Source organism: Drosophila tropicalis, unplaced genomic scaffold (assembly GCF_018151085.1).
Source record: "Drosophila tropicalis isolate 14030-0801.00 unplaced genomic scaffold, ASM1815108v1 contig_878, whole genome shotgun sequence".
Lineage (NCBI taxonomy): Eukaryota > Metazoa > Arthropoda > Insecta > Diptera > Drosophilidae > Drosophila > Drosophila tropicalis.
Window position 1 is genome coordinate 17022218 of NW_027173374.1, and position 14730 is coordinate 17036947.

The 14730-nt window shown below is 40.8% G+C and overlaps 4 protein-coding genes across 4 annotated transcripts; 2 read left to right on the forward strand and 2 right to left on the reverse strand.

The window, feature by feature from the left end:
• Positions 1 to 146: 146 nt before the first annotated feature.
• Positions 147 to 3492, forward strand: ALiX (programmed cell death 6-interacting protein-like protein AliX). The gene is made up of 5 exons (XM_068301457.1): positions 147 to 476; positions 735 to 853; positions 916 to 1197; positions 1258 to 3054; positions 3116 to 3492. The coding sequence occupies exons 1-5, from the start codon at positions 265 to 267 to the stop codon at positions 3232 to 3234; spliced, it is 2529 nt and encodes an 842-aa protein (XP_068157558.1). The 5' UTR covers positions 147 to 264; the 3' UTR covers positions 3235 to 3492.
• Positions 3350 to 4743, reverse strand: HSPBAP1 (HSPB1 associated protein 1). Its single transcript, XM_068301462.1, has 2 exons — positions 3738 to 4743; positions 3350 to 3653 (listed from the first exon to the last, which is right to left on the reverse strand). Exons 1-2 carry the CDS (start codon positions 4669 to 4671, stop codon positions 3469 to 3471), a joined length of 1119 nt encoding a protein of 372 aa, XP_068157563.1. The 5' UTR covers positions 4672 to 4743; the 3' UTR covers positions 3350 to 3468.
• A 2486-nt stretch (positions 4744 to 7229) lies between these two features.
• LOC137585397 (uncharacterized) lies at positions 7230 to 14133 on the reverse strand. Its single transcript, XM_068301157.1, is given in 5 exon segments — positions 7230 to 7934; positions 7936 to 8265; positions 9491 to 9776; positions 9980 to 10213; positions 13769 to 14133. Coding segments are annotated over 5 exon segments (1029 nt in total). The 5' UTR covers positions 13822 to 14133; the 3' UTR covers positions 7230 to 7808.
• LOC137585396 (uncharacterized) lies at positions 12142 to 14042 on the forward strand. Its single transcript, XM_068301155.1, has 4 exons — positions 12142 to 12334; positions 12499 to 13437; positions 13503 to 13586; positions 13643 to 14042. The coding sequence occupies exons 1-4, from the start codon at positions 12237 to 12239 to the stop codon at positions 13785 to 13787; spliced, it is 1266 nt and encodes a 421-aa protein (XP_068157256.1). The 5' UTR covers positions 12142 to 12236; the 3' UTR covers positions 13788 to 14042.
• Positions 14134 to 14730: the final 597 nt, after the last annotated feature.

Consider the following 14730-nt stretch of genomic DNA (forward strand, 5'->3'; position numbering starts at 1 on the left):
ACAGAGTTCTGGCCCGCAAAATTTATTTAATTATTTGTGATAGACTTAAATTTAGACTCAACAATTATTTTCTTTATCTTATGTATCGAAAGTTGGCAGCACTGTTTGTAGTGCTGCATAACGCCAGTTCGCCATTTGACAGCTGTTGGCGAGACAACGACTGAGAAGCGACATTTAAAAAGAGTGGAGTGGAGAGAAGGGGAAAAGTAAAGAATTTCATAGACCGTGTTTTAATTAATTTTTATTTTTGCAACTGCACAAAAGATGTCAAAACTGTTGGGCGTGCCGTTGAAAAAACCATCGGAAGTGGACATAGTAAAACCGCTAAACAATCTCATACAAAGCACTTACAATGGAGCCACCACCGATGAGAAGGCCAAATATGCGGAGTCTGTAAATGAATTTTCAAAGCAACGCAATACGGCGATTTGGAAATTCTTTGAAAAGTATGAGGCATCCTTGGAAGTGGTCTACGCGTAAGTTGCAATTAATCACAAAAATGTACATATATGAATGGGTATATAAGAAGAGGGTTTATACATACCTTCGAAAATGAGTCATTCACTTTGATAGTAGGGAAAGACCATTATCCGACTGCCCAATCATACATATCAGCATTATATGATGTGTGTGTGCGTAAGTTAGACGTAAACAAGCTTTTTTTTGTATTGGTAGTGGATGACGTAGTCTCTAATTGTTGGCCCCGCTGGGCATTTGGTTTCGCTTTTTTCTAGCTATTATGATCAGATTTGTGCTCTGGAAACGAAGATTTCGGTGAGTGAACTGCAAATACCCTTCAAATGGAAAGACGCCTTCGATAAGGGTTCTATATTTGGCGGTAAAATCAGCCTAAGTATGTCTCCTTTCTGTTATTTGAAAGAACAACGTTAAGATAATGAAATCTAATTTCAATAGCCCACACGTCGCTGATGTATGAGAAAGTATGTGTGCTTTTCAATATAGCCGCTCTGCAGAGTAATGTAGCGGCTAGTCAGGCCCTGGACACGGATGAGGGTCTCAAGTTGGCCATTAAATTATTGCAACAGAGTGCTGGCATTTTCCAGTACTTAAAAGGTGCAACGCCAGCTGCATTGCCTTCAGAGCCTACTCCGGATCTAAGCCAAGACACACTGGTAGTACTTCAGGCTCTGATGGTGGCACAGGCTCAAGAGGTATTCATTCTCAAGGCTATTAAGGGTAAGTTTTATCGTTTTCGTATGCAATTTTTTTGTAATTTCCAATCCAACGTGTTCACAGACAATATGAAGGATCAAATTATTGCTAAATTATGTTGCCAGGGTGAAGAATTCTATGCAGATGTTTTGCGTGCCATGCAGAAAGAATCGGTGCGCAGTTTGTGGGAAAAGGAATGGATACCCACAGTAGCCGGCAAGCAGGCAGGTTTCCATGCTCTGACTCAACTGTATCAAAGTCTTGTTTGTCGTTCTGCCAAGAAAATTGGCGAAGAAATTGCTCGTCTTCGCAATGCCATAGACTTGTTTAAGGCGGCTCAGTCACGTGGAGGCAATGAGACGTACTTGGACGAGTATTTCAGTCGGGCAAAACGGAACTTGGCTGAATCTACCAAGGACAATGAGTTCATTTATAATGAGATGATACCAGAGCTAAGTACTCTGGCCTCGCCTGGCAAGGCTCAGTTGGCAAAACCTCTACCTATTCCTGTACCCTTGGCTAGCAATTTTAAGGATATTTTCTCCAATCTGGTACCGGTTGAACTGCATCGCGCTCTTACCGCTTCCGATATGCGGAAAAACGAAATTGTAAATGGGGAGATTATGAAATTGCGTGAGTCCACACAAACTCTTAATGCGGTGCTGGCCAGTCTTAATCTGCCGGCTGCTGTGGAGACCACAGATGGCAACAATGGATTACCACCGTCGCTCAAGGAGAAAGCCCACGAGGTTCGTCAAAAGGGCGGCATTGAGAATGTACAGACCTTGTTGAAGGATTTACCGGAGCTTCTCAGTCGAAATCGCGAGATTCTGGATGAGACAGAGAGATTGCTCGACGAGGAGCGCGACTCGGACAATCAGTTACGTGCACAATTTAAAGAGCGCTGGACACGCATCAGTTCGGACAAGCTGACCGAAATGTTCCGCACTAATGCGAAGAAGTATCGCGAAGTTATTACCAATGCCATTGAGGCAGACAAGGTCGTGCGTCAGAAATTTGAGGCAAATCAGAAGGGAATCCAGCTGCTTTCACTGTCTCCAGAGCAGATACAACAGTCGTTGCCCTCCGCCAGCGGTAGTGTAGATCCCAATTGTTCTAGTGTACAGCGGCTTAAGCATCTAATGGAGGCCGTAGAGACCATTAAGGCCGAACGGGATGCCGTTGAGTCCGAACTGAAATCGGCCACATTCAATATGAAGGATGAGTTCTTGCATGCCCTCCAGAAAGACGGAGCCATCGATGAGCCAGCCTTGTCTCTGGCGCGCATTGGTCAAGTTATAAATCCGCTGCAGCAACAGGTCAAGGAGAGTATTGAGCGTCAACAATCTCTGGTTGCTGATATTCAAAGTGCCCACGGAGATTTCGTCTCGGAGACTGGCAATTGTGGCAGCTCGCGGGACAAGCTGTACCAGGAGTTGGCCAGTGCCTATGATAGCTATGTGGAGTTATCTGGTAATTTGCAGGAGGGTACCAAGTTCTATAATGACCTCACCCAGTTGTTAGTGGTATTTCAAAACAAGATTAGTGATTTCGTATTTGCTCGCAAAACCGAAAAGGAGGAATTGCTCAAGGATCTGACCACAGAGTCCAGTCGCCAGGCATGTCCAGCTACTCCAGCATTGCCTTCACACTATGCATCCACCTCGGGCAGCGGCAGTGACATTCCATCCACACCAAGCGGTGGTGCTCCTTATGTGCCTGCTGCTACAGCAGGTGCTCCATCAGCTATACCCTATCCAACCCAGGTTCAAGGCATGCCAGTGCCTTTTGGAGCAACTCCAGGTGTACCATATCCAGCTTATGTACCGGCACCCATGCCGCAGAGCTTTAATCCCTATGCAACTTTGCCATATCCAGGAAGTAAGTCAATTAAATAATCTCAAAGATAATAAAATCTGATCTATTTTGCCTCTTATTACAGATTATCAATACCCTGGCTTTCCCCAGGGACCGCCACCCGGACACTATGGCACCTATCCCGGCACTTATGCCCAACAGCAGGGTGGCTATCCCAACCAGCAGAAGCCTCCTGGCTGGTAAACCTACCACTTGATTTGTAGCCACCTTTTTGTAGCATGCTTTTTGATTTAAGTTGAAATCTGTGTTTGAGGAATCTAGAGATTCTAATTGAGCATTCAATGCTTTACACCCTTCATTCGTTGAAATTGGATTTTTGTTTTATAAATCTTTATATATATATATATATGTACCCCTTCAAAGTTAATCTCACATATGTATTCTGCCTATCACAAAACAAAACAAAATATAAGCATTCTATTGTCTTAATCTACGAAAGAACTCTCGCTTGATGCTCGCTATACTTCGAGGAGCACACATGCTATTGATAAGTAGCTCCAGGTTGGAGCTGATAATACCGTCGTTACTCTCGGGTGCAGCTGACAATCGTCCCTTCGAGTTGGTGTTGATCAGATGCTCGTACTCATCCTTGTGCATAATCTCTACGGGTCGTATAAACAGGTCAATATTATTAAAGAGGGCATTCACATCTGTGGCCGTTAGGTAATCAGTGTCCCATAGCTTACGTTGGTTCGCCTTGTCGTCAACATTTTGACCAACTGCCTGTTCGTATTGTTCGAACAGTTCACTGGGCAGGGCAGACACCTCTGACAGCTGATTGGGATTCAAGAGATATTCCCTCATCTGATTATTTTCGCCCTTAACAAAGCTCTCGATTATATGCTTGACCATAAACTCATCCAAGGCCAAATCTAAGTCTACTTTAAGTGGGACCCAATAGTTAACACTCAACGATGTCTGCTTGGACTCCACGTAGTGCCACCAATGACGCGGCACAATGAGAACATCGCCAGCCTGAAGTATACAGGAATGGGCTTGGTCGGCAAATTCACTGTAGTTTCTGTCCGGAGGAGGAGCATAAAAGTTTTCCAAGCAATAAACACTAGACTCTTCATATGGAATTCGGGAACTCTGCAACGGCGTCTCGGGGGGAAAGAGTAACCAGAGTTTGCTACCATAGACCTGAACGACAATGTTAATGCCGTAGGTGTCATAGTGACACGGTGTATTCGCCTGTTCCGATCCCAGCCAGAAGGTAAAGTCATTATTAGGATCAGGAAAACCAAAGTCCCCAAAATCTATGCCTTTCACACAACTCTCAGGCACATCCTGTGCTCTCTTATACTGATAGGCAGCCCAGTGGCTTTGATTCTCCATCACTCCACCGCCATAGTCCTTGAGAAATTGCTGCATAGACATGTTGGTAACCCTTTTCCGTTTTCGTTCCCACTGTGGCGATGAGCAATCTGTCATTGACATAAGCTCGAATTCCGGTCCTGGACTGGATGAGGTTTCTGCGTCAAAGCACTCGCACCAATCATGCAGCGATCCATTAAAGCATTCCCACTTCAAGGGAAAATCGTGAATAATCAGTGGTTTCGATGTATTGAGAATTATATCTCGCATTTGGGTACGCAATTGGTCATTCGAATCCTCCATTATAACATTAAAAATTAAAACAGCGAAGATTAAGTTGTAAACAAACTACTTATTTACATTCTCATTAACCACGTTTTCTAACACTGACAATTGTCGCCCAGGGCTCCTGACAAATAGATAGAATAACGGCTAGTATTCAAAAGTATGGTAAATGTTTACTATTACTACTCGAGATTTCAGTGTTGAAAAGTGGAAAAATCGGGTAAAGCTAGATTTCAGTGTTGTCAAACGCTATTTTTTATTTGGCGCGCTGTTTGACTGCCCTGGTAGCCAAATATTTTAATCTAAACTCAAAATTCGAGGAATATTCGGCTGCTCTGGCAGCCGAATATTGTATTCTATACTATATTTGTTCCATAAAATCAAGAAATATTGTAAACTCAACAATATTTTCGTTTGTTGAGAATAGTGCTAACAAAAGATTCAAAAAGCCCGCGTACTCGAGTATCCAAAATTCGGCATTCGGCAACACCATCTCAAAATTGAACAGCTTTTTTGGTAAATGTTTACTATTACTACTCGAGATTTCAGTGTTGAAAAGTGGAAAAATCGGGTAAAGCTAGATTTCAGTGTTGTCAAACGCTATTTTTTATTTGGCGCGCTGTTTGACTGCCCTGGTAGCCAAATATTTTAATCTAAACTCAAAAGTCGCGGAATATTCGGCTGCTCTGGCAGCCGAATATTGTATTCTAAACTATATTTGTTCTATAAAATCAAGAAATATTGTAAACTCAACAATATTTTAGTTTGTTGAGAATAGTGCGAACAAAAGATTCAAAAAGCCCGCGTATTCGAGTATCCAAAATTCGGCATTTGGCAACACCATCTCAAAATTGAACAGCTTTTTTTAGCCGGAAACAGCTACTTTTAGCTATAGTCCCGCCAAAAATATTAATTTTCTTTTGTTAATTACTCAAAAACTACGAAATAAATCGCCAAGGCGCACCTGAGGTCGTGCTCGTGGAATTTTTCTCTTTCGTTTGATACCAAAATTATGTAGTTTAAGCGCGTTTTGGGCCCGAGTAGTAATAGTAAACATTTACCGCTTTTTTTAGCCGGAAAAAGCTACTTTTAGCTATAGTCCCGCTAAAAATATTAATTTTCTTTTGTTAATTACTCAAAAACTACGAAATAAATCGCCAAGGCGCACCTGAGGTCGTGCTCGTGCAATTTTTCTCTTTCGTTTGAAACCAAAATTATGTAGTTTAAGCGCGTTTTGGGCCCGAGTAGTAATAGTAAACATTTACCAAAAGTATTTTAAATTTCAGCACAAAAATTATGCTCAGTGCAATTAACATAAAGGCTCGTTTGTTAAAAATTATTGCTCCATTGAAATTCATACGATGGAGTTAACTTAAAATTAAATAATAAAATCAATTCTAATCCTGTTTCAATTACTGAGATTGAGATTCTATATGATCGATATAATAATCAAGTTAAATATCAATTAAATGTTTTACTGCGCTATAAAACTATGGGGAGTATGTTAATACAATTAAGTGAAATGTAAGTTTAATTAGCAAGATAATTACAATCAAGATAGCGTGAAAAACGAGTTCTGCAGATCAAGTTGTCGCACGCAAACTGAGCCCAGCAACAACATCGGATCTTTTACCAGTCGTACTTGTTGTTGTAGTTGGAATTAGTTGCTGCTGTTGTTGTTGTTGATAGGACTTGGTCTAGGCAACACTTTAAAGATAATTTTTTTGATATGACAGGCGGAAACGGCGTTAACAAGTTGCAACTTTTGGCATAGAATTGCAGTTTTGGCTTATTCCCAAGTCGCATTTAAACAGATAAATATATCAACGAATGTTATCTGGCATTTGATTGCCATAACTGTTATCATTCCTGTTGTAATTTGCATTTCATTTTTCCCCCGATACAAAACCACAAAGAAATATCCATGCCAGGCCAGTTTTATTCCTCTGTTCCGTCTATAAATGTGATTTATGTCAGGCATTTGCTTTACTTTGGCTTGTTGCCCGATGACAAACTGGCAAAAAACAAACTAAATCCACAAGTCATTAAATCTACTTAAGATGGCATACGGGATACGGGTGAAAAGTTCATTGTACGTGAGTCAGCAAATAGCCACTAAGAAGAAGAAGAAAAACAATTATGCGCCAAAGTCGCCAAAAAAACAGCAGACACGAGAAGACTAAAAAACACACACACACTAAGAGATTGAGGAGCAAAGAGGGGGAGGATGAAGGGGGCAACAATGGAAAACGCAACAACCTTATTCATGCCTCGTTATTGTTATTACTATTTATGATTGTGAGCTTTTTATCTTCCAAATGTGATGTTGCTCATGCGCGCCTTTCCGTCACCATTGCCTCTTCCGTTTCCAGGCTGGTTGGTTGGTTGCCTCTCTTAAGCCCCAAACACACCCAAGTTTATATAATTAGTTCAGAAAAGAATCAACACAAAAATCTCTGGTTACGCTTTTTGGAGCCAGCCAGCCAGCACTTAAAAGCCTCTGAAAATGTCTGTCAATTTGAACCCAAAAGTGTCAATAAACCGACTGACAGAATACAAAAACTCATTAGCGTGGGTGCTTTTCATCAAAAATCAGTCATTTTTTATTTTTCGTATATTTAAAACAAAATTCCTCATAAAAGTAGGTACTACACTTAATTTAATAATATGCTTTTCTTTTGATAGCTGTCGCAGAGAGACCTTAGCTAAATATGCAAATATTGGGATAGGTCAATGAGGTTGTTAGAAAAACCGAAACCGGAATTACAATTGGCTTTTATTAAAGGGAATTCTGTTCTTACTCCTCCATAAATATTTATAGTTATTGCATTGGCTTATGTTAATTTCCTTTAGAAAAATATATATTTAAATTTAATTTTTCAACTGTCTGACAGCTGAAGATCATAAGTACTACTATTTATTTTTTTTTTATAGATGTCTGAAGACCATAATCAAAATAACAATGCCACGAAAATTCGAATATTGTCAACTTTTTAGGAAAATTGGACGGAAAGTCATTAGAGACAGGAAAAAAGAAAAAAGGAGAAAGAATCTAATATCTGAACGATTAGTTAATAGACAAAATTCACTTGCGCTACAGTCTTTTGTATACCAAATGTTGATGCATAAAGAGTATAAAAATATAATTGGTCAATTTATGATATGATATTCTGATAGAATTGCGGCTTTGTCTGATGCTCCTTGATCACATAGAAGCCCTTGGGTTTGCCATTGCCGGCAAAATATTTGTGAAAACTTTGCTTACTCACTGCCTGGGCGGGGGGCGTAGTATGTTGGCGATTTGGGTTTCAAGGACTTCTTATATTTGGATTTGCCGTTGAAGGACTTCTCGATGGTCTCATTCTCCCATGGCTTGCGCCAGGTGGGCTGTTGCTTTTCAATATCTAGCAAACGATTGCGATCAGCCGTTGAGACAAAATGATGTGGATGCCAATGTGGCTGCGACTGCAGCTGCGGATGATCATCATGGCCGAGATTAGTTTGGGCACTCAATTGCTTCTGCTTCTGCTTGTGCAGGGCCTGCTTGAGCACGGGCAAATTCCAGTGATAGATGCGTCCCGGCCGTCCATTCGAGCTAAAGGGAAATGAGACCTGCAATTGCAAGTGCATTGATTAGACAACATTAAGCAACAACTATTTACGCATGGCGCCCCATAAATCTCTCGCTCTCTCTCTCTGTCTCCTCTAACTGGCTCTAACAAATTGCATTTTTAATTGAAGCCTGGCACTGGCGACTGAAATTGACTGAAACGTGGACTCCGAGTTGGTTAATGGCTTGCATATTAATTTCTATTTCTAGTTCGTGAGAGCGAAATAATTTTCGAGCCTCTGTTGGGGTATCTTCATGGCATCCAGCTGACATTGACATAAGCGAGCAATGGAACATCAATCTTAAGAGTCGACTAGCACATGACCATTGATTGGAGTGTAACGAAAATTTGTGAAGTAAGCACGTGGAAAACTTAATGCTTCTAAAGAACCCCTGCCGAGATTAGTCCCAACTATTAATGATATTACAGATCCTCAAACTGAGACACAAGCTTAATTAATAGAAAACTCTTTAATTTGTTAGCAAAATAACTTGATTATGTATTACACCATGCAAAATACATAAAGCTTTAATGACTATAGCTTTTTGGGGCAGTTTTGAAATAAGAGACTAAAAGTTGAAGTAATTAGTTACACCTTTTGAGAAATGGCAACAGTCTTTAGTGTCTTTATCTGATTTAATGATTTATGCCGCTCAGCCTTATATGCTTTCGTCTCACTTCTGGGTCTAGGTTTCGGTGTTGGCATGAGCATAAAAATAGCAACGCGCCGACTGCAACTGGAAGTGGAAACTGAATCTGAGTTTATGTCTGAGTCGGAGTCGGGGTCTGAGTTTGTATAAGTCGGTCGAGCAACGCATGTGCGTCCAACAATGTACATAAATGTATGTTTATATACAAATGTATGTCCAATATATGGGTGAGCCCGCCGCCAACTGTGGCCAAGGAGAAAACGGTCTAGGCCTAGTCTCTTCTGCTCTGTTCTGTTCTGTTCGGTTCGGATCTGAGCCCAAATGGGTAATGGTAATCCATTTTGCCTCGTTTTGCACTCGTTGTCTTGTGTTTTGCAATTTGTTCTTTTGATCATGAAGCAGCCAAGCCAATGTAACAACTAGATGTTTATCACCCAGAAGGCCCAAGTCTCTGTGGAGCCCGTTTTTTCGCCTCTAGACAAGCAGGGAGTGTGTATGTGTGTGAGAAAGAAAGAGAGACATAGAGAAGTTCTTTGTGCTGCCATAGATGTAACCTAATGGTGGAATCCCGTTTACCTTTTTCCCGTTAGTTTTCAACGCCGACGCCTCAGTTGTTGCTGTTGGCGACGTTTCGCCAGTCGACAATTGTTGTTGCTGCTTCTGCTGCTGCTGGTGCTGCTGTTGATGATGATCCAGAGAATTCTTGACCGGATTGTGGGGACCAGTGTAGTAATGCAGATTTGGCGGCAATTTGATGATGAACATGTGTGAATCATCGCTAGATGCATGACGTCGTGACTCAACAGCCAAACGTTTCCTGTTATGGCTATTAGGGGCCTTTACCTTCATGAAGCCCATTTTGCTGCAATCAGAAGAGAAGAGAGGACAAGAACATGGAAGCATGGCCCCCATAGAGGGTTAGAGAACTTCTGTGATCAAGCTCTAAAACGTTTCCATTATATAATTTATGGTCAACTACTACTAGACACGTTGCATTAATTAAGACCAAATATAAGAGAGGCGGGCGGCATGCCAACTAGTCCATCCCTCGGCAACTTAACTCACCTGAGCATCTTCTTATTGAGTCCATGGGCATTTCTTGTCAGTGATGGTTGTTGTTGTTGCTGCTGCTGCTGCATCATGACATCAGTAATTCCTCGCTGTTTGTCCTGTCTTTTGGTTTTGGTATATAAACCTTTGTGAGTTGCTGCTGCATCCTTGGATATGGCTGTGGCTGCGGATGCTGCTGGTGGAGAACTGCCTTGCGCCACAACGACAAGACAAACGAGACAGCATAAACTGCAGCAGAGCACAAAAATAAAGATTACTTTTATGGCCAGCCCCTGTTCCCGGCAATAACCAGGCTACTACTACTACTACTGAAGCTCCCTTTTCTTTTTTATTTTTGGTTTTTGTATTTTATGTGCGAAATTCTATAAGGATTTAAGCCGCCTGCGGTTTGATTGCAATGGCTGAAGTTTCAGCCCCACCCCGAAGTCAATGTCATTGAAGAAGTTCAGGGTCAGATTTTGTGTATATTTATTTTTCGTTTGTTTCGAACTCAAATCGATGCCTTTGAAATTGTAAACCTTTTGCAAGTGGCGGCCAGTGGCCCCAAGTAACTAGCTAGTAAGTGTACCTAAGTTGTGAAGGGGCCCTAATAATGATGAGGAAGAAAGCGTAAAACAAAGCGTCTAAAAATGCAAATAAGCACGTCTTTCTCCCTTTTCTTCTCTCCCCCCACCTCTCACTCTTTAGTTCCAACTCCATTTTATTACATTGTAAACAATGCACAGTGGCTCATTTTACCATTTTATCATACATTCTAAATACTTCCTCTAGAGTTTTAGAGTTTCTAGCTTCACCTGGGATTACAACAAATGAGTAATTCTTAACTAATTCAAAACTTGACTCATGCCAACAAAACTTCCCAAAGCGTTCCACTGTGCAATGGGCTAAGAGTGGGTACATAGATGAAGCGGTAATGAGATATGGATGGTCATAGACGAAATGCAAATGCACTGCGGTTTCGCATTCCTTTGAGTGGGTGAAGAATAGTTTACAGCTTCTTTGGAAACTTGACGACTCACTTGAAATTCTATGAATTAGTTAAGTAACTTAATCTTGAAATACTGCTAAAAAAAAACCCAACAAAGAAATTGTAACAAGTTTCAGAGTTCAATTCAGGTCTATGATTAAATGCGTTTCCATTCATTTAGCCAAATCTTTTTACTGCTCAAAATTCACATAAAGTATTCTAATTAGGTAACTATTTTTATTCTAGTTAGTTGTTTTTATAAAGCATCGTTAAGTGAAATGTTATTGAGCAACGAATTGTAAGATCCGGCGGCGACCCATTGGCAAAAATATTACAAAAATAATATTGGAAATTGACGAAGTTTTATGCATTCAAAGTAACCGAAGGCTAGTACTACGTGCAATGCATTTCGATGGGATGAGGAGTGCACAACAGACGTGGCCAGTGGCTACCTAAGTATGTATGTATGCCTGCTCCATGTGCATATGTTTAATGTATGCAAAAATGGTCTTAGAAGGAAGCTGCATAAATTCCAAGGCGAGACAAGAGCCTAAGATATACATAAAGTAACTACATTGCCTTGAGGCGGGATTAGAAGCACAAAAAAGTCTTGAGAGAATGGAGCTGCAATAGATTTTTTACCAATCCCATTTTGGAGGAACTCTACCCTGTCCACTCGTCCATGTTCAATCAAAAAGTGGTCGAATCAACACGAATTTAGTAGGAAGAAAGAGCTGTGGCAACACATGGCACCAATACACAAAACTCAAATCACCCTCCAGGCTCTTTGGCCACACATTGGCCGACTCCCATCCTTACCCTTCCTCTTTGCTCTTCATTCTGTTTGTGTGGTTTTTGTGGCCATTTTCATGTTAACCTCGAATTGATAAATTGCAGAATAAGTGAATAACATTTTGTTGCTTTTGTCCTGGCCCAGGCGCACATGCGGCACTGGCTGCACCTCCTCCTCCGTATCCTCCTCTTTTTTCTGCAGTTTTTTGGTTTTTTCTGAATTATTAATGAATCACAGGCAGAAGCACACAAAGGAACCCGCAGGCCAGACATGGCATGTTGGCGTGTTGGGCGATAAAAACAAAGGACAAGACTTTGGTTCTTCTCTTTCCTTTTTTTTGTGTGTTTTTCAAAAATAACTTAGTATGTTTGGCAGTTTAATTCACAAAAATTTAGAACATTTATCAACTGAAATTTTCTAGGCCCCTCAAAATTAATAGTTTTTCATATTAACAATTTATTCGTCCCTACATTTGAAGAAAAATTTGCGAAATGCATATAAATTTAAAGGACTTGTTGCATTTATCCAAGTCCATGGTCCCAAACGAAAAAATACAACGTCAAAAATTTATAAAATGCGATAAAAAGAGGTTAGTCCATATCTATTCTAAATTAGGTTGGGACTATAAAGCTGATGTTAAGATCTTTTCAGATTATATTCCTTGATTTCGAAAACAGAATACTTTCTTTCATTTCGGTTGAAAAATTGTTTAAGAAATTGTTAAAAGTTTGAAATTTGTTTTTTTTTCCACAGTTTTTTGATACGCTTTGAATTAACTGGCGAGGAAATTTTAATAATCAAACAAATTAAATTGATAAAAAAGAAAAGCAATTTACTAAAAAAGAAACCCAAACGGATAAATGAAAAACCAAAGCAAACTGTTGAATATAAATTTGTAAGACCTCGAATAAATGAAACTTCCAGTTCCGTGTCCATAAGTCAAAAGAGTCAAACGGAACATAGTTTTACAAAGGATCAGATAATTCAAGCTACCATTTCGCTGGCCTCTGGCGATTCTCTTATGAATCGTATTAGTCAAACTGAAAAAATATATATTAACGATCAAGCAATTCAAACATCTGGAGCAATAACTAGGGATCAACTGAATCAAACTTGTTCGGTGACAATTTTAAGCAATCAATCAATACAAACGGCCAAAAGGGAATATAGACATGTCAAATCGGATTCAGAGGACTTGATATTGAGTTATTCCAGGCACCAGCAGACAATGATCCATTGCTATCAGTCGACAACCAGTCAAACGGACCTCTATGCACAGGGAGTGAAATGCACCCAGACCGAAGTTGAGTGCAAGGAAAAGTCAATGCAAACCACGATCACACAATGCCATGTGGTTATCCAAACGGATCCCTATAATGCGACCGTGTGCACCCAGACCTTGGTGTCTAATCGGCATTCCAGTGGTCAGACGGTGGCGACCAATAATGAAATGATCGAAGTGGTTGAACCTTACAAACCAGACGATAAAATTCTAACCCTGATACTCACTTCACTTAAGGGACAAAGCGATTTGCTGCAAGGTGGCATACTGGAAGCATTAAATCAGTTGACTGAATTGACTTTGCTATCCCTGAAGAAGGAGCAAGATCAGTCCAGAGATTATTTCGGCATAATTGTGGATATACCAAACGAAGGAAGGGGCAGGCCGAAAATACTAAATGAACACAAGAGGTAAGAGGGAGATTCCAACCACAGAATGAGTCAACATATTGAGAAGTTTCTTTCCTTTGTCTTAGCTTACCCAAACATCGAACTTGGAAATGCTCCTTGAAGTGTCGAGCTTGTGGCTTGCACAAACATCGCATCCTGCCAGTGACATGGTAGGTGACCCAATCCAAGAACTCTACCCCCCTTAACCATTTATTTCTTTTACCAGTTGCCAAGGCACGCAAACCGAAGGCGACAACATAAAGGTCGTCTACGACATTGCCACGCAAACGTATAAAAAACCAAAGACCCATTGGATTCTGCGACTCTGTGATGCTGGAATCACCAAACTTACCCAAGCAACCAGCCATTGATGGCGTTTCTTCTTACTCTTGTTGCTGCAGTCATAATTTTTCTAATGTATATATTTATTTTGTATTTCTTCTGTTGTTTCTTGTTGATTAGCTGCTATTTAGTTTTTAACTGATTCGCGACACGCAAAACATTCGAAATATGTCAAAATTATACTTTTGCTTGAGGGTGAGCGCGACGTAGCAAAATGAAATTCATCAAGCAACAGCAGAAGATTCGCTCGGGCAATTAACAATAAAACAACGCTAATTTCCAAATTCCGAATCCAGAACTCTGGAGTGTGTGGTATATTCGGATTCGCAGAGACACACGTCCGCACACGATAAAATCTCGCCAAAGACTGAATGAACAAGACCGGCCAACAGCGATGTTTATTTCACAGAACGCAACGACTCAACCCAACGCAGTGTCTGTTGTAAAGGCGAGCAGCAGCAGTTGCATGCCCCTAAACCCAAGACGGGATGAATCAGCTAAGTCATTCAGTTGACCAACTACCTAGTGGAAATTGTTGAAATATACGACAAGGCCTCAAAGGGACATGGTTTGTCATAGACAGATGCGAACATTTGGAGAGAAAGTGTAACCCAACTTCGTTATTGCGAAAACCTTTACTTAAAATTTCTTTCTTCTTTTAGTTGGGGTCTTTCGTGAGCGGCTTTGACTTGAAGTTTTCGAGTCGGTTCGGCTTTTCTTTACTTATTTTTCTCTCTCATTTCGTTGTTTACGTTCCCGTTGCTGCTGGTATGCAAAAAGGCAACAAACAACAATAACAAAAGTCACGCTTAACGACTGTGACTTCGTCGGAGTCATCTCTGCCAAAGCCGCGAATGGGCTTGGCTTTGTGGCCCTGGCTCTGGCAGTGGCAAACATGGAAATGTTGCGGCCCAGAAGAATGAATAAAGCAAATCCATTTGATGGGCATATGGGTCGGGGTGTGAACACGTG